The sequence below is a fragment of the Prinia subflava genome, chromosome 2, assembly GCF_021018805.1.
Source record: "Prinia subflava isolate CZ2003 ecotype Zambia chromosome 2, Cam_Psub_1.2, whole genome shotgun sequence".
Taxonomy (NCBI): Eukaryota; Metazoa; Chordata; class Aves; order Passeriformes; family Cisticolidae; genus Prinia; species Prinia subflava.
This window is the reverse complement of record NC_086248.1, coordinates 2,320,300-2,345,079: the sequence shown is the minus strand read 5'-3', so window position 1 is coordinate 2,345,079 and position 24,780 is coordinate 2,320,300. Positions and strand designations below refer to the sequence as shown.

Here is a 24,780-nt window from a genome sequence, read left to right as displayed (position 1 = left end):
TTTGACACTGCAGCAGAGCTCCTGTTTAACAATTCAAATGCAGAAAAGATGGGAATAAAGGAGGCAAAAAGCAACTCAGTGAGATCCCTGCTCGCAGCTCAATTGTTTTGATGAATTCTTCCCTCACATGTTATATGAACATCTCGCGTGCAGACAAATCCTATTTCATGGGAACAATGGTTGTGCATGGAGAAAAGTCTATTATCCTATGGAAAATAAAGGAATTAGGGGAGAATCAGAGGCGATAAATAGATGAATATGCAGGGAGACACTTGGCTTTCCACTCAGTTGCTCTGCAGGATTTGCCTTCCATATCTGCTGTGACACTGATTATTCCTGCACTTCGGTGGATCAAAACTGCCTGGCAGAAAAGCAGGAGCAACAAATGCAGTTCTGCTGCAAAGCTGTGCCATTTTTAATTCATTATTTTATTTTCCAGAGCTGCCTGAAATAGTCATCCCTCAAGCAGGCCACAGAAATGATTCTCTTTATTATGCAAAGTTCCATAAATCTCAACTGCTGTGCATGAAAGATACTGCTAATCTTTGGAGACTTTGGGTTGGAGTCTGTGAATTTTTTGGGAAAGACCAGGAAAAGTATTTTGCTCTTCCTAGTTAATTAGATCTGGAACTGTGGGAGCTGGTAGCAAAAGGTTGCTGAAGTTTGGTGTGACAGCCCCTGGTTCAAACACCTGCCCAGGGCGTTTGGAGTCTGGATCCCAAAGGGCTCCCAAAATAAGAGACAATTGTGTTGAAAGCCTCTGAACTCCAGGTTTAGAGGAAATGCTCAGGAAGCACATTCCTTACATGTCCTGGTAAAGCCAGGCCACTGCTAAGACACAAGTGTGAGGTTATAAAATTATGAAATCATCAGGGTTGGAAAAGCCCCTCTGAGATCATCAAGTCCAACTGTTCCCCAGCACTGCCAAGGCCACCACTGATCCATGTCCCCAAGTGCCACATCCACAGAGCTTTTAAATCTCTGCAGGGATGGGGACTCTACCACTGCCCTGGGCAGCCCCTTCCAATGTTTGACCACCCTTTCCAGGAAGAATTTTTCCTAATATTCAGCCTTCCCCGGCACAGTTTGAGGCCATTTCCTCTTTTCCTGTCCCTGTTGCCTGAGAGCAGAGCCTGACCCCCCCTGGCTGTCCCCTCCTGCCAGGAGTTGTGCAGAGCCACAAGGTTCCCCCTGAGCCTCCTTTTCTCCAGGCTGAGCCCCTTTCCAGCTCTCTCAGCCTCTCCTGGTGCTCCAGGCCCTTCCCCAGCTCTGTTCCCTTCCCTGGACACCAGGAGCCAGGTGGGAAGTTTGTTTTCTTCTATTGCTTGGGGCAATCTGGGCAGGGAAGAGACAGAAAGGAAAGGTCCTGGAAGTCATTCCCAGGGTTAACGTCTGGCCTGATGCACCTGCAGCAGCTTCATGCCAGGTACACTGTGGGAAGCCAAACTTCTGCTTTTCCTTGTGCAAGAATCTCATCTTTGCTTCTGTTTCCACATTTTGGATTATTTGGATTATTTGGATTATTTGGATTATTTCGATTATTTCAATTATTTCGATTATTTCGATTATTTCAATTATTTGGATCATTTGGATATGGTTTCCAATTTTCGCCTTTGGATTACGTGTTGCTGCACTCTCAGGAGAAGAAGCAAGAAGGTCCTCTCTCCACCCAAAATCTGACCTACTTAATGCAAACTGGATCCTACTCTCCTTGTGCTTTCCAGCTTAAATTCAGCTCAGACTAAAGACACCAGATCCCAGCCTATACTTTTCCATTTAATTTTAGCTTCACCTAAAGACAACTGACTGGCTCACAAAGGCAGCTGGGACATGAGGGAAGAGCTCATTACACATTGCTCCTGTCTTTGAACACCTTTGAACACCTGCAGAAGGGTTGAACTGGCCCTGAACACAGAGCAACGAGGCAGGAGAGAAAATGAAACCATTTGTTAAAACAAAATAAATGAAGCAGTGAAAAATAATGGTCCCATCTGCACCGACCACTGGTTCAGGGTCAGCTCTGCTGGAGCCAAAAATTCAAAGGATGGAATAGAATCCTGACCACCTCCCCCACCATCACCAGCCCATTCAGAAAATAATAATAGTAAAAATGTCAATATTTAGCACTCTTGCAATGCTTTGTAGCTTCAAAATGTTGCAGAAACAGGGCAGGATCTGTGAGAGTGAAACTTCTTTTCCCAGGGCCTGTTTGCTCCTCTCTAGCCACATTTTTATCTTATCATCATATTAACAGGCCAAGAGAAACTTCTTCCTGATGTAACACCATTAACATCAGCAGAATTACATCTAGGATCAGTTTGACCCAATTTATTACTTTTTTAGCAGGTGATAAGTGTGCTATAATGGTGTTCCATTTGACTTTGGAACAAAGAGGTTTCACAGCATTCAGCAGAGGGAATGACATGATTAAACCGTGTGTTCTTTCCAAATAAAAATCTAAGCCATTATAACACAAAAAAAAATTTAGTAAGTGAGGAAAAAAAAACGGGAAATAAAGAAGAAGTAAACAACGTGTAATGATGACAGTCAAAGATAATTCAAACTTTCACTTTAGCCCAAGGTACCTGTCACGTCTCAGGATGAATAAAGCAAATTTGTGGCTGGGATAAATCAGGATCTCCTTAATCCCAGGTCATGGATCACCTTTTTGCCTTCTACACCATACTGACAGGAGGGTGCAGGGAGCTGGTGTCAGGCTCTTCTCCCATTTCACAGATCACTGGGTGAGACAAAACAACCTCAACTGCCTCAGGGAGGTTTAGGTTGGATATTAGGAACAATTTCTTTATGGAAAGGGTTATCACACACTGGCTCAGGCTGCCCATGGCAGGAGTGGAGTGACCATCCCTGGAAGTGTCCAAATGACATGTGGATGTGGCACTTGGGGACATGGTTTGGTGGTGACCATGGTGGTGGGGCTGGTTGATGGCTGGACTTGATGATCTCAGATTTTTTTTCCCAAACTTTCCAGCTTTTCCAACTTTACTGATTCCAGGAAAGGAGGCCACGAAGTACCAGCAACAGGAATGCAGCTCTATTTTCATGGCTCACAAGATCCCTGAGAGGAAGGTCTAACCCCATCCATATCATGCTCCAGTTAAACCCCAGTAACAGCCTGGGAGCCCAAGGACAGCAGAATTAAAGCTGTTTTCCATTCCCTTCCTCTCTGCTCCAACCCAGGCAGTGACATCTCTCTACACACTGAGATCATGGCTTTTCATATTAATTAAAATTCTCCTAAGCCTTGATTTCTCCAACTGCCTGCACAATCTGCTGTCTTTTCTCTCAGTCTAACACAACACTTTGGGAGTAAAGGACCTTCTTTTTTCCCTCTGCTTTCCCCACCAAGGTCCCAGTCCACGCCAAGTCCAGCATTCAGAACATTAAACCCACTTTTTCAGCATTTTTTTCTGCTGCTGCACTCTCTTTGCAGAAAGCAAAGCTTTCCTAGATTTTATGGAAATGTGACATTAGGAGAGAATCACTCGAAGGCATTTCAGCTACAATTAACATTCTTCACTCCTCCGAAAGAAAATAAAAACAGCTTCTAATTGAATCGCTTGACTGAGTAAACACCGGATTAAACCGAGAGGGGAAGGAGCAGACAAAAAACTCCAGTTGGACAAACGTTGGATTCAGGTTTGTTTTCCCAGGAACATTTGGTGTGTGTGGATGCACTGTGGGCACAGGTGGGAACACAGACACTCACTGCCATGATGCTTTTCGGGGCTCAGTAACAGGCACAGAAATGTCTCCAGGCAGAGAAACCTCATGATTCCTTCTTAAATCTTCCCAGATAGAGCATTCCTAGGGTCCATGGATTTAAAAGGGATGGTTGGGAATGTCAGTACAGACAACACACCTCAGAAGGATGGAAAACAAGAGCAGGGCAGTGCAAGGAGTGCACTGAGCTTCTCAGAGCAAAATACTTCCTGCTAAGTACCAGTCTAGGAGGAGTCCTGACGATGTGGAATCATGGAATTAGAATGGTTTGGGTTGGAAGGGACCTTAAAAGTCCCACCCCCTGCCATGGCTGGGACACCTTTCACCATCCCAGGTTGTTCCAAGCCCCATCCAGCCTGGCCTTGGACACTTCCAGGGATCCAGGGGCAGCCACAGCTTCTCTGGGAATTCCGTCCCATCCGCTCACCACTCTCACAGGGAAGAATTTCTTCCCAGTATCCCATCTAAATCTAGTCTGTCAGTGTAAACTCATTCCCCCTTGTCCTGCCCCTCCAGACTCTTGTCAAAATTCCCTCTCCATCTTTCTCGAAGGCTTCCTTCAAGTACTTTGTGTATTCCTTTTTTTTTTAAATGAAGAAGTGCTTTAGAAGCCAAACAGGACAATCCTTTTGCTGATTTTTAGGAGCTCCAAGAGGGTTCTATTCAAGGCAGGCAGCTTCTCCTCCTTTGGAAGGACAAGGTCCAAGGTCAGACACCTCAGGCTGGTCACTTTGTCCCCATCTCCAGGCTGAAGTGACCTCATCCATGTGGAAATCAGGTTTGCTCTGAGTGCTGCAGGAACCAGACCACCTTAAGGTCCCTCCCTAATTCCAGGATCACAGTTTGGTAGACTCAGTGAGTGGCTTTGTTGCTTATTTTTACTTTACAAGCGTCTCCAGAGCAAAAACAAGAAGTACAAGAAGTACAAAAAGTGAGGAACCCCCACGGGCCGCCATAACAACAGTGAGCTTTTTGATAACATCATTTTCACAAACACTCCAAACTGTTCTAGTGCTGGTGGCCACAGTTCTCATCATAATTTTAATCCTGAGCAGATGAATAACAGCAACTATTTCAACTACTGGGTAAGAAAAAACACCTCCTGACAGCAGCCTTGTGCATAAGTGATATTTTCAGACCTCCTACAGCAGATATGTCTTTTTTTCCCCCATTTCCTTGGTTTTTCATCACTTCCCAGCTCACCCAGTGCTCTGAGCCTACTGATAGTACAAAGGTACAGCACATCACTGTGGAATACTCAGAAATAAAAGAAGACTATCAGTAAAGCAAATTTTCCTTACTCCTCAGAATAAACACCTTATTTCCAGACATGTTGATTTGTAGCTGCCAAGAATTAACCTTTAACAAAATATCCTTTATCAAGTTCTCTTTGAAACTTCCTGCACGGGTTCAGCACTGGAGTTAATGAACCCCCAATTTCCCCTCCTATTTGTGAATGCCAGGGATAAAATCGTATTAAAGAGGTGGATAAACAAATTAATATGGAAAAGGTCATCGGTGATGAATAAAGACTAAATCATTAATACCTGGAAGCTGGGAGGTAAATGAAGAGAGAACTTGGTTTGGTTTGGGTGGGAAGGGACCCTAAAGTTGACCAATATCCTCCCTTTCTTTTATTCCTTTTTTGAGATTATACATCCAAGAAATTTCAAGAAAAGCAGCTTAAATAAAAAGAGGATTTGGTTTCCCAGTGAAGGGCAAAATAAACCTTTGAGTGACCCAGTTATGCCAGCAGTGGCCAAGGTATTCCATTAAACATCCTGGGGTCAGGGAAAGAGTGATCCACCCTCCCTCCTGCCCCTCTTGTAGGAGCAGCCAGGTCCCAGACAGAAAGACACAATTTTTGGAAAGGGGTTTGAAGTCAACGAGCAACAACCAGCAGGGGCCTCAGCTGTACCTCAATTATCTTTTGTGAGAAGTATTTTGGGTGCCTTGCGGGATTCTGCAGGCAAAGATCTCTGCTGCAGTGTTAAAAAGAATTAATGGAGTCCTACAAATCATTTAAGAGGGGGTTTGCACCCTATTATTGAGGGGAAGTTGCCCACAGATGGAAATGGCGGAATTTCTCTCACTCTGGGTGTTCAAATAAAAATTGGATGAGTCTTTTCCATTGGTTACACCCAGGACTTCCAACCTGAGGGACACAAAGGGATGGATTCCACCTTGCAATAGGTTTTAGTTTTTAGTGTTTCATCCAGAAATCTGCACGTGCCATCCTAAACCTTTGCTAATCCCAGCTTCACAATCTGCCCTTTTTTAGTGCACCAAAACTTCTGAAAGGCTTTTGTCTCTTTTGTCTTGAAAAGAATTCACCTGCAATGATGTGCTCAAGTCTTAGCCCACGACAAACCCGTGAGGAAATCCAAGAACTCCTCTGATTTCCCCAAAATCCTTCTCCAAATATCCTTTGAATTGTTGTTGCTGCAGTGCACAACTGCCAGGAGGATCCAAAGGTTTTGCCTTTTCTTCCAAAACTGGAGTTTTTGTCTTCCTCACCTGGAGGAAGCTCAGATAAAAGTGTGAGGGTCTGCAAAGGTAAGACAGAGCACAACCTCACTACCATAATTTACTTATTAAAAACTGAACTACAACAGTCTCGGGCAGCTGAGCAAATAGAAGCAAGTCAGACTCCTGTGGTTTGATAATTTCATTATTCCTCCAACAACTAGAAACTGTGCAGGTCACTTGCAGAATTATTCAAAATCTTAATCACCTCAATGAGACAAGAATCAATTTCCAAACTTTTCTATGCCAGCACAGGAAGGTGTTCCATCAAACAAGCAAGTCAGAGGGGGTGATGTTTGCACAGAGTAATTGCAGTGCTCTCCCAGTTTCAGGAAAAATACATTATCAGACACATCCACACTGACACCACAGCATTTCAGCCCTGTGCCTGCAAGGAAGGAAGATTTCACCTGGGAGAATGAGCAGCAGGAGCAGCAAAAGAAATACAACCACAATAAACAAGAAATGCAGGGCAAATACCAACATGTTCCATCACCTGCTTTAATTCATGGTCTCCCGAGAGCTGGAGCTTCTCCCTGGCTTCATAGACAGGGGTTTGGGTTGGAAGAGACATTAAAATTCATCCCTTTCCCCCTCCTCTGCCAGGGGAACTATCCCAGGTTGCTCCAAGCTCTGTCCAGCCTGGTCTTGGGCACTTCCAAGGATCCAGGGACAGCTACAGCTTCTCTGGGAAACCTGTGCCAGGAAAGGATTTATTCCCAATATCTACCACCTGTAGTAACCACCAGTTCTGCGAGTAAGTTTGAGCACAGACTGAGTAACTGCCTTTGTAGCTTATTTTTTCTTTATAAGGCCCCCACAGAAAAAAAAGAACAAAAATTAGGAAACCCCCCACTGGCTACAACAACAGCACTGAGCTATTTTTTAACAGCATTTTCACAAATACAACGTGTTCTGATACTTTAATAAAAGGACCTCTGTGCTGCATCTTCTATTTTCAGGCCCAGTGACACGGGGAACATCCCAGCCCGATCCTGCATGGAGTCTCCTGTGAAAATGAAGCTCCTTTGGGAGCTTCCTGCAGGCTCCAGGTCAGAAGATTTTGTCTTTGACTTGCTCTGTAATGGCTCTTTCAACCTCTGGGACTCCCGCATTTTCATCTTATATATATCTTTAATAAAGCAGGAGACGGGAAAGATGGAAACAACATATCTCGGTGGAATACAATTCAAATAAAGTTGTTAATAATAAATAATATATTTTGTATTTATATTGCTGCTACAACCCAAGCCCGTGATTGTGGGCAATGCTGGGATAAATAGATGAAAGGAGCAGAGGACAGCAGTGAGGCTATTAGGATTTTAAATTTGCCATGAGGCACAATCAGGTATCTAAATAATAAATATCACTTTGGTTTCTTCAAGCCTGAACCAGACAAGACATTAACCCTGAGAAGTCAAATTCTGAGATGGAAAAGTGAACTCAACTTTGATTACAGATGGAGCAGAGCTCCCTCAGCAGAGCTGCTGCCATCCCAAGGAGCCTGTTTTTCAGGCAATAGCAAATTTATTTACCATTTATTTACCATAAAAAAATAATTATTTATTCTGCCTTTCATTTTTAAAGGACAAATCCACAGACACCGTTTCTGCATCCTGGATTTTAAAATGCAATAAAAGTTTTCTTGGTCAGCTTCTCTGCTGAAAAAACACATGTCAATTGTGCCAGCTTTGAAAATTGGGAGGTAGAGCTGCAGAGGAGCAGGTAAGTGAAATTCAGTGCATCTGCTGGGTTCTTGTTGCCAAGGTTTTATCATTGCAGCAGCATCTGCCATCACCTTTCTAAACGATTTTTGAAGTGAAATTGCTACATTCATTTTATTTCATGACTTAGCAATTGCATGGAGGACAAATTATGGTTTCTAGGGTCATATCAAGGTTTAGATGCATATCCAGGAGTATCCTAGGACGATAATCTCAGGATTGCAGAGACACAACTTGTTCCGACTGTTCTAGTTAACAAAAATCACGGATTTTTCTACAAAATCTTGTTCTTCAATTGCTACAAAAAATACACAAAACAGTAATTCCCACAGTTCATGACATCAGCTTTGATTGATGCAATATTTTGCACTTTGGCTGACCTTTCCTTCCTTTCTCACAGGTGAACTGGGGGGAAACAAAAAGGGGAGAGGTGGAGCAACTGGGCAATCCTGTCAAGGCAGAGATCAAGGGCATGGTGAACACTGAGATTCTTCACAGTCATTAAAATTCCTATATCCTGTTCTTATAAGGATAAAAAAAAGGACCAGACAAAGGCACAACAGGAATCTATTCTCTTGACAGCAATGTAACAACAAAAGAAAATGTTCTGAGCCACTCTCATTACTGCTCGGAAACTTTAATCTTGTGGACTTAGTTCCTGCCCATGGAAACCTTCAGATCCCTTTTAGAAGCCACAGAAAGGGAAGGGAATATCTGTAGTTTAATTATACATTTAAACACTTTGGAGAACCAGAGACACTTTGAAAGGGTGTTGTGGTGTCCAGCTGAAGGGTTCTCCAAGGAATACAAGGCCAAGTCTGAACATCAGGAGAGTCACAAATTCACCAAGGGCTGGAGCCCCTCTGCTCTGGAGCCAGGCTGGGAGAGCTGGGGGTGCTCACCTGGAGAGGAGAAGGCTCCAGGGAGAGCTCAGAGCCCCTTCCAGAGCCTAAAGGGGCTCCAGGAGAGCTGGAGAGGGACTGGGGACAAGGCATGGAGGGACAGGACACAGGGAATGGCTTCCCACTGCCAGAGTTAGATGGGATATTGGGAAGGAATTCCTGGCTGTGAGGGTGGTGAGGCCCTGGCACAGGTTTCCCAGAGAAGCTGTGGCTGTCCCTGGATCCCTGGAAGTGTCCAAGGCCAGGTTGGACAGGGCTTGGATCAATTTGGGACAGTGGGAGGTGTCCCTGTCCACAGCAGAGGGGGGAACCGGATGAGCTCTAAGGTCCCTCCCACCCAAAATCATTCCAACATTCCAGGATTCCATGAACATGCTGACAGTTTGTCACAGAACATTCTTCTGTATTTTTAGGGAAAGGCAGATCTGAGAAGCCAAGACCTTTCCTATAATACAATTTTTTTTCTCTATTGCCATCAACAACTCCTGAAAAATTCCCATCAGATTTCCCTTTCTTGCCTTTAATATCAACAGTTTATGCACAAATATGCAAAATTTACCCCACATTACCCAGCCAAACCCTCCCCACACCTTTCCACCCCTAAACAACAACATCCCAACCACCACCCTGCTCTGGGCTTATGGAGTTAACTTGGGAAATCACCAGCTGACCACAGGAACAGGAGGTAACGGAGCAAGAAATTAATTTTCCCTTTCTCCTCTCTCTTCCATCAGTTACTTAGAAGCCTTCCAGGTGACCTTTGGAAGCCAAGACATTTTAAGGAGAGCTGGAAATCCAATATGGAAGACTAATTCTTATGCAAAAGGCACTAGTATTCCTCAGAAAAACGTGGATTTGCTGATCAGGAGATATGAAACAATTCCACAGCCAAATATTTTATGTAACTCAGAGCAGAAACAAAGTCTGTGTGGCACATTTTTATATTGAATTGCTAGGTTTTGGAAATTACGATTTGTGCACAAGAGAAAATGCCTCAGCAAGATGAGAATTGACAAGATTATAAATTGGTTTAATTCACTAAATCTCAGCCTTCTACCTAATATCATATAATAACCAGACATGTTTTATTTTTCCTTACATTCCAGTCACTGAAGATAAACAAAGGAAAACAACTGAAAGCAAACCCAGATGACCTGCTCACATGTGAACAGCCTGAACCACAAGCCCATGAACAACCCCGTTTTTAAGGAAATCATCGTTAGCTGCATATTTTATATGGTAATTGTACATCCCCAGTTAATGAATAACAACAGCAGAGTTCTTCCCTTCTGATTTCAGTGCCACTTGAGCTATGCAGATTTCTGAAAGCTTATGAATATACAGAGCAACAGAATTGTTCTGAACATCTGTAAGCAAAATATGAAAAGATGTTTGGTGCTGAATGAACATCCTGGGTTGTCTCACGCTGGCCAAAAATGGAGTATTTATGTATGAGGGGAACGCACTGAAAATAGCTCCAAATCCTGCACACCCTCCAGAAGGCTTTTTCAGATTGTCCTCTGTATGGCTGTCACCAGAAAATGGAAAAAGAATTTTCCACTCCATTCTATTCAATTTTAATTTCCCTTCCCTTCTCTCATAAAATGGAAAAATAATTTTCCATTCCATTCCAGTCCAATCCATTCCAGTTTAATTCCCTTTCCCTTTCCTTTTCCCTTTCCTTTTCCCTTTCCTTTTCCCTTTCCTTTTCCCTTCTTTCTCTTTCTTTCTCCTTCTCCTTCTCCTTCTCCTTCTCCTTCTCCTTCTCCTTCTCCTTCTCCTTCTCCTTCTCCTTCTCCTTCTCCTTCTCCTTCTCCTTCTCCTTCTCCTTCTCCTTCTCCTTCTCCTTCTCCTTCTCCTTCTCCCTTTCCTTTTCCCTTTCCCTCCCTTCCCTTTTTTTCCATTTCCATTTCCATTTCCATTTCCATTTCCATTTCCATTTCCATTTCCCTTCCCTTTTTTTCAATTTCCATTTCCATTTCTATTTCCATTTCCATTTCCATTTCCATTCCCAATTCCATTCCATTCCACCTTAAATCATCCCTTTTCCCACTTTTGACAATTTCCAGCAAGTTTCTGCCTTTTTGGCTGCCTTGCAGCACCTCTGGGGCTTCCAAGTGTCCATTATTCGTTTGTGTCACTTTTCACACCCTCTCCATGAGGCCCATGCCAGAGTTTGTCACTAAGAACGAGCCCCCATGTCAGCATCTGGCATAAAAATGTTAACAAGAAAATAAACCAAAGGAAAACTTCCAGGTGAGTCCAGGAAAGCCAGGATTTTCTCCACCAGCAGCATTAGTTGGCTGCCAGGGGTTCTGTGGCTCAGACCGCAGAAAGAAACTGTGCTGGGGTTTTGTAGTGTAGAGTGAAAAATAAATTGAGGAGTTTGGCCTGGAAATGACTGGATGCTGTGCACTGAACTGTGTGAAAAATTAACAGATTATTAATCAGAACAGAATATTTGTTCATACGTTGACTCATTAATTATTAGGAGACAGCAATGGGATGGGCATCCATGGATTTCAGTACAGTTTAGGATGTAAAGCCAACCCCAAATCTCCTCAGCCACTGCAGTCACTCATTTCACTCTTTGTTGTCATTCATAATTCAGGGTTCCACTCCAGATCTTTAAAAACCAAAGAGGAAAGACTCACCTGAGCACACCTCTTTGTAGGTAGGGTTTGGGGTGTGCCCTCCTGCATAACCCACTTGAGTGGAGTAAACTCCTTTCTGCCTCCAGAACTTCCTCTCGGCTCCCCAGAAACAGCCCATACCTGAAGAGGGCACAAAATAGACATTGTGAGGTCAAAATCTGCCAATACTCAATCTCTCATTTGCATATTAATTGACACAGGGCATAGTGGAAGGAACATCTATAGGCAGCACCTGCTGGTCAAGTGTTTTCCAAGTTTATTTATAGGGTAACTATAAAGAGAAATCCATTCTGCATCAGAGCACGACTCAAACACAGCTTGATTTATGCTTCTGAATATCAATTTATCACAGAGGGCAAACCTTGGAAGGGTTTGAAGGCCCAAACAAGGAGAATTCTCATGCACACACCAAAAGAAAAAAGTTCCTTACAAGGCAATTGTGCTGTTTGTGCAGCACCATTTTTACCTGAGCTGATTAGGAAGCTGTCAAAACACAATAATTTGTATTAATGGCAAACAGTTATTTAATTTTCTGCTTTCAGGCAGAGGTGGCAGCAAAAATGGATTATATTATATGTTATATAAAAGGAAAAATGCTTCAGTTTAACAATTTATGCACAGAGATATTTGATGTTCAGACAAGATTGTTGTAGTCATTCACCCCCATGGCAAATTATCAAAGGACATCAGACTGTTTGAGGGTGTAAATTAAAATCTCTCCTGGTTAGAGGAATTAAGGAACTAACACCACCAACACCGACAGTTGTCTGATGGCTTAGTTAAATAAATGTTTAGGGGACTATTTATTCAATTATTTATTTAGAGTGTCATGGAGATTCCAGTATTGTCAAGCTGGAGCAATGAATTGTCCTTTTCAATGATAACATCCTGTTATTATTCCCTTTCTAAAACAGTTGAAATAAAGGCAGTAAAGATAAACTAAATATTAAATACACTACTTCTATAGACACAGAAATCAGTGATCCATGAGATTTTTCTCCTGGTAACAGTGCAGATATGACAGGTTAAAAAGGCACAGAAATGATCCCTCAAAGCACGACCAGAAGAACGGAGCCTTGATGGCTCACAATGTTCTTTCTTTGAACTTTCAGAGATTAACTTCAAATTTAAGTTTTAATGCACCAAAAAGTACGGAACTGGGATTTCTACTTCTGATTCAGGTGCTTAAAAAAGCTGCAGGAATCAAGAGCCATGTCTGCTTCTGGAGATCCTGGGAAGAGACAGAAACCTCCTGAGGACAATTCCTGCAGAAGATACAAACTGATGATGAAATTGCAGTTATTGTCCCTTCACTACAGAGATAACCAGAGCTCTTGGACTTGGATTCCTCACCTAAATCAGGCTGGTGGCTCCAAGCCCTGTCCAACCTGGCCTTGGACACTTCCAGGGATCCAGGTGCAGCCACAGCTGCTCTGGGAAACCTCTGCCAGAGCCTCCCCACCCTCACAGGAAAGAATTCCTTCCCAATATCCCATCTATCCCTGCCCTCTGGCCGTGGGAAGCCATTCCCTGTGTCCTGTCCCTCCATCCCTTGTCCCCAGTCCCTCTCCAGCTCTCCTGGAGCCCCTTTAGGCTCTGGCAGGGGCTCTGAGCTCTCCCTGGATCATTCCCTTCTCCAGGTGAGCACCCCCAGCTCTCCCAGCCTGGCCCCAGAGCAGAGGGGCCATTGGAGCCCCCATGGAATTGGGCACACCAAGGCTGTATGAAAATCTTCCAAGCAGATTTAACTTGTTTTGGGGATTGTTCCTTAGATCCCAAGTCTGCATCTGCGTGAGACGCATGGAAAATAAACTTCTGCCCAACCCTAACTCCTCAGTGCTTTGCATCCTTCATATTCCAAGAGAAATTTGAGCTCCAGCTGCCTAAAATCCCAGCTGTGCCCACAGCAGGGGAGGCAGGAATGACTCTGGGGCCAGTTTATCAATCTACCCCTGGATGGACAAACACCCCGAGGGGTGGCCAAGGAGCAGCATCATCCGTGCCAAGGAATAGGACAGATCCACATTTTCCTTCATCATATTCCTAGGCTGGCACCTGAGTGTGAATGAGCAACCCAAGATTAAGGAGTGTGTTTGCTTTGCATTAATTGATTTGTGGTGAAAAGGGAAGAAGGAAGTGATCCTCTCTGAGCAGCTGCCAACAGCTTCCTCCATCCCTGACAAAAACAATCAGTAACTAATTTTGATACAGCAAAAGAAACTCCTCTCCCAAAAAGAAATGATGAAAGACTATTTTTAGAGGTAGTAAACTAACCTAAGTTTTAAGTTTTGTCTCTGCACATTGTCAGTGAAAAAAAGAGAAGTTTGTGGGGAAGTGAAGTGTTTTGAAGGTTTTATTCTGATTCTTATTAATTTTTTTCCACCTTATAGTTTGGTTAATAAAGCTTTTTTTATACTGTTTAACATTTGAGCCTGCTTTGCTCTTCTCCTAACCCTATCTCACAGCAGAAAAAGAGTAAATAATTCTAGTGGGCACTCAACCCACCACAGTAATTAGTGCACTGGCCAGGAAACAAAAAATTAGCAAAACAAAACCACGACAAGGGGCAACCTAAACTCAGGTTGAGTTCAGATACAGGCCCAGCTTCAAACACAAAGCAGAAATGCTCATTCTTAGCATTTTATTTCAGAGATTTTAATGCTCAATAAATCCCTAATGTTGCTGTTGAAATCCCTGATCATCAGGGCTGTGGCCAATGACCTGATCAATTTTAGCCCTGATTTCATGCCTGAGATGTTTTGGTTTGTGAAATCTCTTTCCCAGGCGATTTGATGTAAACAAGAAGAGATTTTTTGTTAACTGTATCTATGTCATTCATTCCTTTTAGAGGAGGGACTTCTTGATGGCCCTCTGGCTTGACCAGTGTGGTTGAAGAGGAGTTAACCTTGCCATCCAATCATATTGGCCTCTGTAAATAGTATATAAAGAAATCACATTTTGAATAAACCCCTTTTTTCTGGCCTTCTGAGAATTCGTGGAGTCAGTGTGGTTCATTTCGTGTCCTACAGCGACAATCAATAACTATTATTTGGAATTCTCTCACTGATAATCATCTCTGCCCCTCTTTCCAGGACACTGGTGCAGTCCCCACCCCTGGAGGGATTTGAAAGCCCTGTGGATGTGGCACTTGGGGACACGGTGGTGGCCTTGGCAGTGCTGGGGGATGGTTGGACTTGACCTTGGAGGGCTTTTCCAGCCTGAACTATTTTGTGACTCTGTGGATTTGAGCAGTGACCCGTGTCCCCATCACGGACTGCTGAATTTTTCCCCCTTGCAGCTGATGCCCGAGTTCATTTCCCGGAGGGAGAGAGGGGTTTCATTCTCCTGAAGAACCACTCTCATCATTTTCTCAAGTGCGCTGCCACCTCACACAAACAATAAATCCTCCCATCCCCGAGAACAGATAAAATTGAAATCTTTGTCATAATAAAACAACCTGCTGGTAAAGAGACATCATTTACAACAATCCAGAGCTAAATTGCTTTCCCCAGCATTAATCCATTCAGCTGATGTTTGTTATTCTGCTAAAGTGGTGCCACGTTCGACACAGAAATTGTCATAAGGAGAGAAATATTAACAATAAAATCCCACATAATATTCCAGAATTAGACACGTGAGCTCGTGGAGTGCCTGTTTTCCAGAGCACTGGCTGCCTCTAGCCATGGTTAATATGGACAATTATTACCAAAACAGGAAAATAATTTCAGTTCGAGATTTCACATCGCCTTGTAATACCAAAAGAAAAAAAGGTTTACTTCCCTTAATTATTACTGCTTTAGTGAGGAAACTGAAGAAATAAATAGTTTAAATAATAAATTTAAATAATTAAATAAAAACTCGGAGGGGGAAACAAAATAGTAAAAAATAAAGGCGGAAATGAACCATAAAAGCAAAATAAGCCACCCATCTTGTAATTTAAAACTTGAAAACATGAATGTGATTTTAAACTATTCATGAAGTGATTTGCATAATCCCCAGGACTGGGGAAGTGAGTGCAGCTTTGGAGTTACAGAGGGAGCTTCCAGAGGCATTCCTAAGAGGAAGAAAAAAAAAAGGAAATACAGGGAAGCACACTCACATTCCTAGGGAAAAAAAAAAAAAAGTCTTATTTGAACATAATGGGTATTGCAGAGGAGTGTTTAAGCACTGAAAACATTTGTCACTTTTTAATTGCTAATTTGCAAAACAAAAACAAGAATAGTGATGGGTTTTGACTGACTCTAAATTGGAATTTCAAAAGGTATTTTAATTTTTTTTTCTGGTTTTGAACTTCAAACTCAGATTCAGACAGGAATATTTAAACGTTCAAGCATCCCTATGAAAAATATTAATCAAACAATTCGGGGATTAAATTATAGAATCTATATTCCTTTCCAGCATCCACATCCATTTTCTCCAGCTATTCTTTTTATGGATCAATACTCCTATAGATCCTCTGAACAAGGTTTTTTGTCACCAAGGACCCTGTGTTTCCATAGGCAACCCTGCAATTTGCATATTCCTAATAAATAGTCAGCATAAGCTGAAATAGTCTTCTAAAACAATGAGAGCAAAGTGTTACTCTGATAAGAGAAATAAGCGCCCCATTCTTAGAGATAAAAAAAATTGAAATACTCCAAAACAAACAGAGCAGAATGGAACCCCAGGTGTTTGCAGGGATGAGCAGCTTTATAGATCAACCACATTGACCAGGTCTCCATTGGCTGCACAGGAGCTTCAGCACCCAGGGATTCATTTATTTGCCTAAATGGAGACATTTGGGATCGTTTGAGATGCCCGGGGATATCCACGACATCTGTGTGCACAAGGCTGACATAAATGACACAGAATTTGGGGGAGACATGTGAAAAGGCAGGGAAAATGCTCCTGGACATGGCAAATGGAACTCATGGAATGGTTTGGGTGGGAAGGGACCTTAAAGATCATCCAGTGCCACCCCCTGCCATGGGTAGGGACACCTCCCACTATCCCAAGTTGATCCAAACCCTGTCCAACCTTGCCTTGGACACTTCCAGGGATCCAGGGGCAGCCACAGCTTCTCTAGGTACCCTGTTCCAGGGCCTCATCACCCTCACAACCAAGAATTCCATCCCAATATCCCATCCATCCCTGCCCTCTGGCAGTGGGAAGCCATTCCCTGTGTCCTGTCCCTCCATCCCTTGTCCCCAGTCCCTCTCCAGCTCTCCTGGAGCCCCTTTAGGCTCTGGAAGGGGCTCTGAGCTCTCCCTGGATCCTTCTCCAGGTGAGCCCCAGCCTGGCTCCAGAGCAGAGGGACTCCAGCCTTTGGAGCATCCCCGTGGCCACCTCTGGACTCTCTCCAGCAGCTCCACGTCCTCCTGTTACTGGGGATCCCAGAGCTCCAGGTGGGTCTCACCAGAGCATCCCATTTGCATATTTTAAGACAGGAGAAACCACCCCCTACCCCAGACACAGGCATTACAAAACCCTGAGAGTCTCTGGATCTGAAGTTGAATCAAATCTCCCAAAATGCAGTGATTTGTGCCTGAAAGTTGCCTATTTCCCTTCCACATGCATAAAAAATGACCAACCTGACAAGCTCAGTAGAAATCTGTGCTGCAGAGATGAATCCCAGACAAAATTACTAATTCCAAAGTTATCTATCCTCATAACAGTGTTCACAGCTTGTAATATTGTTAATTCCTTTTTTTGTGTGCTGTGTACAGAAGCCACCACAGAGCACAAAAAATGACTGGAAAATGTTTTTGAAAATTATTCAACATTCCAGACATTTTCCCCCAGTCCCAGAAGGAACTCCACAATCTCCAAAGGAAACCTTTCCTCACCTTTGCTCTGATCTCTTCTCCAGTGCCTGCTCCTATCACACCTGAATGGTCTCCACGAAGATTCCCTGATGTAAATTCCTGTTTATGATTCCATTATGCAAACGAGCACAGGCAGTAAATTTGCATCAGAAGGGCATTCCTGATCCAAACTCCAGCCTTACAAGCTGCACCCATTCTGTGCTAATTAACATCCATTAACTCCAGAGCTCTGTGGAAGCTTAGGGGACCCTCAGCCTCCCATTTATTCCATTTATTTAAAGAAACTCACAGCGGGTGCATCGTGTTCTATACTGGCCAATTTTCATTTTTTGTAATGCACACATACACAACGTTTTTCCTTTGTGGAACATTTTTTTAACGCCTTTTGTCCTTTATCTTTGTGGCATAACCTTCTCTGATGGCATCAGGTGCAGACACACCTGACTCCCCACCGACCTTTCCCTCCTGCCAGCTTGATTTCCAAGCCTTCCCTCTCCCTGTCCAACAGGACATCCAGAAGACTCCCTCTTTTTTTTTTGTCATATTTTGAAGAATGAATGCTTTATTTCCCTGGCACGCCAAGCCTCTCCTGGCCCGCCGCCTGCCATCCCTACACCCACACTCCAAGGCACTTTTCCATGCAGCAGATTAAGGAGCTGTTCCCATGCCAGCAATGCTTCGCCGAGGAAGATGAACTGCAAAGGACACGGATGCTGCTCCTCCTTCTGTTAGCAGGATTTCGGGATATATTCCACCAGCTGGGAGGGGTGTGTGGGGCAGGGTGGGGGAAATGCCAGCTTTAAATATAATGAAACGTGCTGGGAGAACAAAGAGCACAAACCTGGAAACCTCTTCCCAACGCCCAGAGGAGAGGAAGGAGCAGGACAGGATCTTTCCAGAGGAGCATCCCGTGCCAGGCTCTGCTCTGAATCCCTGGGAGCAGTGGCTGTGCCAGCTGCTCCAATGCCACAGGATTGCTGCTCCCCTACACTGAGGCAGCAAAGGACAGCCAAGAGCACATCCCACCGGCTACCTCGGGGCTTCCTGCCCCAGCCAGCATCTCCGGGAGCTGCAGGCACAGCTGCCAGGATCCTGCTTCCCTTGGCCAGCACAGGACTTGGCCCAGATTTTGAATACGATTGATTTCGTTCCCTCTATAAAATCTGGAGAAGGAAACGCTCAGCTGCTTTGAACTGAAATGATTTTTGTTGTTGTTGTTGTTGTTCCCTCCTCCCTCCCCCATCCCTCCCCAGTTGGAAGGAATAAATTGAGCCTCGGCGAGTTCCATCCCTATAGAATAATGCTCATTCCATACATTTCAGCCAAACGTGTGATTGGCATTTTCCTCCTTAAAAAACTGCGGAGAGCAGTTGGTACAGATGATTGATTGAAGGCAGTCCAAGTACTGATATTTCTGAGCACGGAGCCAAAGGGATATTGATGCTCTGTGCTCTGAAATTGTGGAGACCATTAATTCTTAGAACTTCTCAGGCTGAACAGGGGACCTTGGCTTCACCGTGGAAGGTCAGGATGAGACCTTGGTGAGCAGCATTGTGCTCCCTCCCCAAAAATCATAGGCAAGCAGGTGGCAAGGAAGCTGTGATGGGAACCTGCAGATCTCTGGAGGATCTGCTGGAGAGAGTCCAGAGGAGGCCACGGAGATGCTCCAAGGGCTGGAGCCCCTCTGCTCTGGAGCCAGGCTGGGAGAGCTGGGGGTGCTCACCTGGAGAAGAGAAGGATCCAGGGAGAGCTCAGAGCCCCTTCCAGGGCCCAAAGGGGCTCCAGGAGAGCTGAAGAGGGACTTGGGACAAGGGATGGAGGGACAGGACACAGGGAATGGCTTCCCACTGCCAGAGGGCAGGGATGGATGGGATATTGGGAAGGAATTCCTGGCTGTGAGGGTGGGGAGGCCCTGGCACAGGTTTCCCAGAGAAGCTGTGGCTGCCCCTGGATCCCTGGCAGTGTCCAAGGCCAGGCTGGATGGGGTTTGGAGCAGCCTGGGATAGTGGAAGGTGTCCCTGCCCATGGCAGGGGGTGGAATTGGATGATCTTTAGGCTCCCTTCCCCCCAAACCCTTCTATGAGTCCATGATCTCCCTGTTTGGATAATCAGATAAAAATGTCCTGGAACCCAGGAGAACATCCAGCATATCCAATATCCACACACAGCACATGCTCACCTGGCTACACTAACTTTTCTTGACTGTATATAACTCCACAGCACCAATAACTCCACAGCACCAGACTCCCAAAGGATTAACTTTTGTTGTCTCAAGGGAAATACTCCCATCAGTCCCTTTGGCTCCACTCTGATTGTAGACACAAATCCAGGAGCAAACTGGATCTCAAACCCCTCGGGAATTGAGTGGCTATAGCTTTGTTGAACACTTTTATACTTACACAACTCTTATTAAGGGCTTGAAAATCTAAAATGATCAAAGCCATGTCCTCAAGATAAAAATACAGCATGAAACTACCCAAGAGCCTTTGTTCTGAATTTTTTTTCAAGTTCTCGTCGAGGATCTGGAAAGAATTCCAGAGTCAGATTGAAATGCACTCTCATCTTTTGCACAGCACTGAGATATGTGGGGTGCTTTGGCAGCCATCTGGATCCATATAGGATTAATGTTATCAATCAGGATTTAAAACAAAATTGTACCATTGATACCCTCGGGGTTTTAACATCCAGCAGCCCCTGAATATCTGAGCAATCACAGAATATTTGGGATCACTGGGAAACAATCAGCTAAGAAATGGTTGGGAGGAATAGAGGAAAAAAATGGTGAAACAGAGGACAAGTTGAGCTGAAAGAAATAAAACTGCTGATGACAGATGGCATTAAGAGGATGATCTTCCTCGATGAGCGTTGGCTCTAATGCTCCAACAGGGTTGATAAATATGTTGAACAGCTTGCCTGGGGCAAGTCAAACAAAGCCCTGGGCAAGAAATTTAAAATGCAGTTTGCCTAACAGAGCAACTAAAGAGGAATTTCTTGGCTCACCGTTTTGCCAAGACGTGTTCTGTTCACACTGCATGAATTCCCAGGGAAACTGTTGGGTTTGCTTCTCTCTTTTTTTTCTTTTTTTTCCATAGGAGAAGCAGAAGCCTCATGTTCATTCAAATTAACAAATGCCCAGGAAATTGGTTCCTGCCTGTGGCTGCTGACGTTGGACGCGGGCGTGGGCACGTGTTTGTGTACGGATGGATGTTTGGATAAAAGCTGCACAACAGATTATTGCAAAAGGAAAAGCAGATTATCATCAGAGGGAAGGAATATTTTACTGTCAAGAGAAAAACTGCCATGTTTTCAGCACGGGAAATGTGTCAGAAGGATGACTTTGGAAAAAAACCCTTGAAGACAACAGCACTCAAACTGGGAAAAGCAACGGGGAGATACAGAAAATGTGTTTATCAAACCCATCCTAAAGCATGTTACAAGTTATAAATAATACAAACTCAACAGGATTCAAACAAAGCTGAAGCCAATATCCAGAATGTTAATAAGGCATGAAGCACAGTTGCTCTGAACTTCCCAGGCAGAACACGAGAGGTTTCACATATTCCTATTTCAATGCAATTTTGAGCTCAACCAGCAGAGAGCAGGGACAGACCCAACACTTCCTGGGGTGGCCTTATTCACTGCCTCCATATCCTTTCCCAAAAGCAAGAATATTTAAACCATTTTTGTCCTGAAAATCAAAAGAGCTGGTTTCTGGTGACTCCACACAATAAAATTCTGTTGTCAAAATTCTCTGAATGAAAACTTGCCTCTAATTCCCACAAGCTGGAAGATACAGCCCAGCCAAAAAATGATGTCTGAGAGGTTCTCATCACACACTGGAAGGGGAATATGGAAAAGCAGCCAAGGCCAAACTTTGTGACCTTTGAGAGCTGGCCCAGAACGTCCCTGTGCCCGTGACACTTCCCCAAACCTGGCACAGCCAGGAGAGCAATGGTGCACCTCAAATTCCACCCACAAGCTGCACCTGGACCCTCCAGAAGTTCACTGTGGATCTGAATAATCAGAATTTCAATAATCCACTTTTCAGGAAGAGAGGTGGAACTTGTGAGAGTGAAGAAAGCCAGGAACCTTGTCAGTTCTTCCCTCTCTTTTTCCCCAATCTCAGGATACAGACTTTGTTTCTAATCACTGGAAATAATCAGGCCTCATATAAATTATAATGTATTAAATATTATTTAAATACTCCATGACTGAGGTATGAGTAGTACCAAAGTAAAACAAAGAATCTTTTTGGGAAAAATATCAAAGGATCACAATTGCAGGTCTTTGTTTAAAATCTCATTTTCTGCCTTTCCTGTGACTTTCAAAGGTTGGACTCGATGACCTGAGAAGTCTTTTCCAACCTTAATGATTCTCTGATTCTGTGTCTATTGAGTAAGACAAACAGCACTTGATAATGCTCTGTATTTTCAACCTTTTTCCTTGCCATATTTTGATTGGTTTGTATTCTTCAGTAAAACTTGGGAGAATGGCCAGGGCCCCAAGGCTGCCAGAGCTCCAGGAGTGTCTGGACAATGCTCTCAGGCACAGGATGGGATGGTTGGGGCATCCTGTGCCAGGCCATGAGTTCAGTCAGTGATCCTGGATACTTCATGATTCTCTGAAGATGAGGTATGAAAGAACAGGAATCAGAAATGCCTAATAATAAATAGAGAATTCATCCAAAAACAGTTCAGCGTCTTACTCCTGAAGGTTTCCATCCTAAAAAATGTATTTGGTCTTTGATCATGGAAACATCACAGATCCCAGAATGGTCTGGGTTGGAAGGGACCTTAAAGCTGATCTTATTCTACCCCACTTCCACTAGACCAGGCTGAGGTTCAGTCTAGTCCATAGATCAGACTGAGTTTCATTCATGGAAATGAACTAAAATCTGTTTACCTGGCTTTGTACAAATCATCAATCCTGTTACATTTAGACAGGTGGAGCACTGGGAAAAACAAGATGAGCGGGAGGCTTTGGGAATTCAAGGCTGAACTCAGACTCCAAAAGATTTTCTCTCTCAAGCTGATTTCTGTCATTAGTGGTGTTGCTATTTTCAAACCCACAGCACATAAAGCCTTTGCCACAGATTTGAATTCCACTGTGCTGGGTTCTGGGTACAAACGCAGAACAAAAAAAGCAACATCCCCAAAAGTTGACTTTTTCTGTTTACAGGGTCATTCATATTCCTATGTTCCATAAACATCAAAGAGAACTGTCACAAACTGTAAAACTCAGGAAGGGGAAACCAATAAACACCTGTTTCCTTTCATGTTTGGGGATTTGGGAATACAGCTGATTGAATGTTTGTGGCTGGGATCAACAGGCAGCATTTTCCATGAACAACTGACTGACATCCAAAGCAATATTGCACCACAAATGCATCTGACCTGCAGGAAAGAAGAGCTATTCACAAACAATCAGTCCTTAAGTGCAAAGTGTTGGGATTAAAATTGCTTCTGTTTCATGTCTCATCCATTAAAGAGTCATCCTGAAGAGTCCTGTAGGCACCTGATGTTTCTTGGCCACAAATACGATGCTTGAAGCATTCCAGGGACACAGAAAAAAATGTCAAAGTTTATGGTCAAAAATCTGATTCCTTGAACTTTGTTTACTCCTAATTTCTCTTACGAAGCCAATTATTTGAGCAATGAAAATGTGATGAATAAAAGCATCAGAAGTTCTTAGCAGAGCCCTGAATTGTCCAAAAATAGAATCAAAATTTACCATAGAATGGTTTGGGTTGGAAGGGACCTAAAGGTCATCCTGTTCCATGCCCTGCCCTGGGCAGGGACACCTTCCACTACCCCAGGTTGCTCCAAGCCCTGTCCAGCCTGGCCTTGGACTCTTCCAGGGATCCAGGGGCAGCCACAGCTCTCTGGGAAACCTGTGCCAGGGATTCCCCAACCTCACAGGGAAGGATTCCTTGCTAATATCCAATTTAAATCTGTTCTCTGTCAGTTTGCAGCCATTCCCTCTTGTCCTGTTATTCCAGGTCTTATTCCACAGTCCCTCTCCATCTCTCTTGCAGGTTCCCTGGGAGGGGCAAGTAGGTCACCCTAGAGCTTCTCTTCTCCAGAACAATCCTAATCCTCTCAGCCTTCCTCCCAGCAGAGCTGCTCCATCCCTCAGATCATCCTGGTGCCTCCTCTGGACTCTCTCCAGCAGCTCCACATCCCTCTGCTGTTGGAGTCCGGGGCTGGAGGCAGCTCTGCAGGTGGGGTCTCACCTGAGGGGGGCAGAGGGGCAGAATCCCCCCCTCCCCTGCTGCCCACTGAGGTTTCTGGGCTGGGTCATGTCCAGCTCTCACCCCCAGCACCCCCAAGTCCTTCTCCCAGGCCTGTTCCACCCTCCATCCCCAGCCTGGATTGATCCCAGGGGCTGCCCCAGCCTGGGTGCAGCACCTTAATCTGAACCAGCACAGCAGAAAGCCCACGGGTTCTGTCACTAAACAACAAACCATGCCTCAGCCTGGACTCCCTCCTCTGTTCTTGACAGAAGAGAGCAGCTTCTTAATAGATCATGTTTCCAAAGTCTGTTAGGGATAAAAAGAACCGCTGCTACAATAATATGGTGAAGAGATTGAGATAGAGCTACACGGTCCTATCATCAAGCTGATTATTTGCTTCATTGCAAAGCATCACATCTTTAGTTCAGCCATTGATCTGAGGCTTTCAAATCATTTTGTGATCTTCCCTCACTCTGAGCATTCCAGCACTTGGCAGAGATTCATTTGAGATCATCCCCGGTCATTTGCCACACTTTAGTGCTCCACTACTCAAGGAGAACTTGATGTACAGAGAAAATAAGAGATGTCATCAGGGCTGTGTAATCCATTTCATATAAATCCATCTCTGCAATAACACCCAAGCCTTACCCTTGTCTTGTGAAAATCTCTCTAATCTCCCAAGCCACCTTGGGGAGCTTGAGATAGAGAGAAGCAAAACAAAATATATTCCACTCTTATAAAAGCAAAGAGCCACGTTTTGTTACCAGCAAAATAGGTATCACTTCTAGGGCCTTGCTGCAGAAAATAATAACTTGTTTACAAGGTTTGTTTACTGCAAGGAATAGAAAAATTGCCTTTTCTTTCATTTTTTTCTGATGACTATTGCCGAGTTAAATGAACTGCCATAGCCACATTCAGCAAAAGTAATCTCATATTCCTTATTATATTCATAGCCTTAGATTTCAAACAACAATAGAAAGCTGTAGGCACCCTGACAATTATTTAAACCTACAATCTATAATTGCTCAGGAGCAAAAAAATAATTACTTTCGAATAACAAGCAATTCAAGAAGCAGCCCTTTCGTCGTCCTTTCCCCTTAACCCTTTTCCAAACCAATAAATGCCTTCCAAGTGCACCTAGATCATTCAAATGGATCTATTTTGAACCATAGCTGTCCTTAATGGAAATATGGA

General features: G+C 44.0%; 1 protein-coding gene across 2 annotated transcripts in view; it reads right to left on the bottom strand.

Annotated features, from left to right (window-relative positions):
- Positions 1 to 24,780, bottom strand: part of MSRA (methionine sulfoxide reductase A) — a 239,589-nt gene that overhangs the window by 120,836 nt on the left and 93,973 nt on the right. For both annotated transcript variants that reach the window (XM_063423133.1, XM_063423140.1), the window contains exon 3: positions 11,551 to 11,670. In XM_063423133.1, the coding sequence (XP_063279203.1) occupies positions 11,551 to 11,670 (120 nt within the window). The remainder of the gene's footprint in view (positions 1 to 11,550; positions 11,671 to 24,780) is intronic.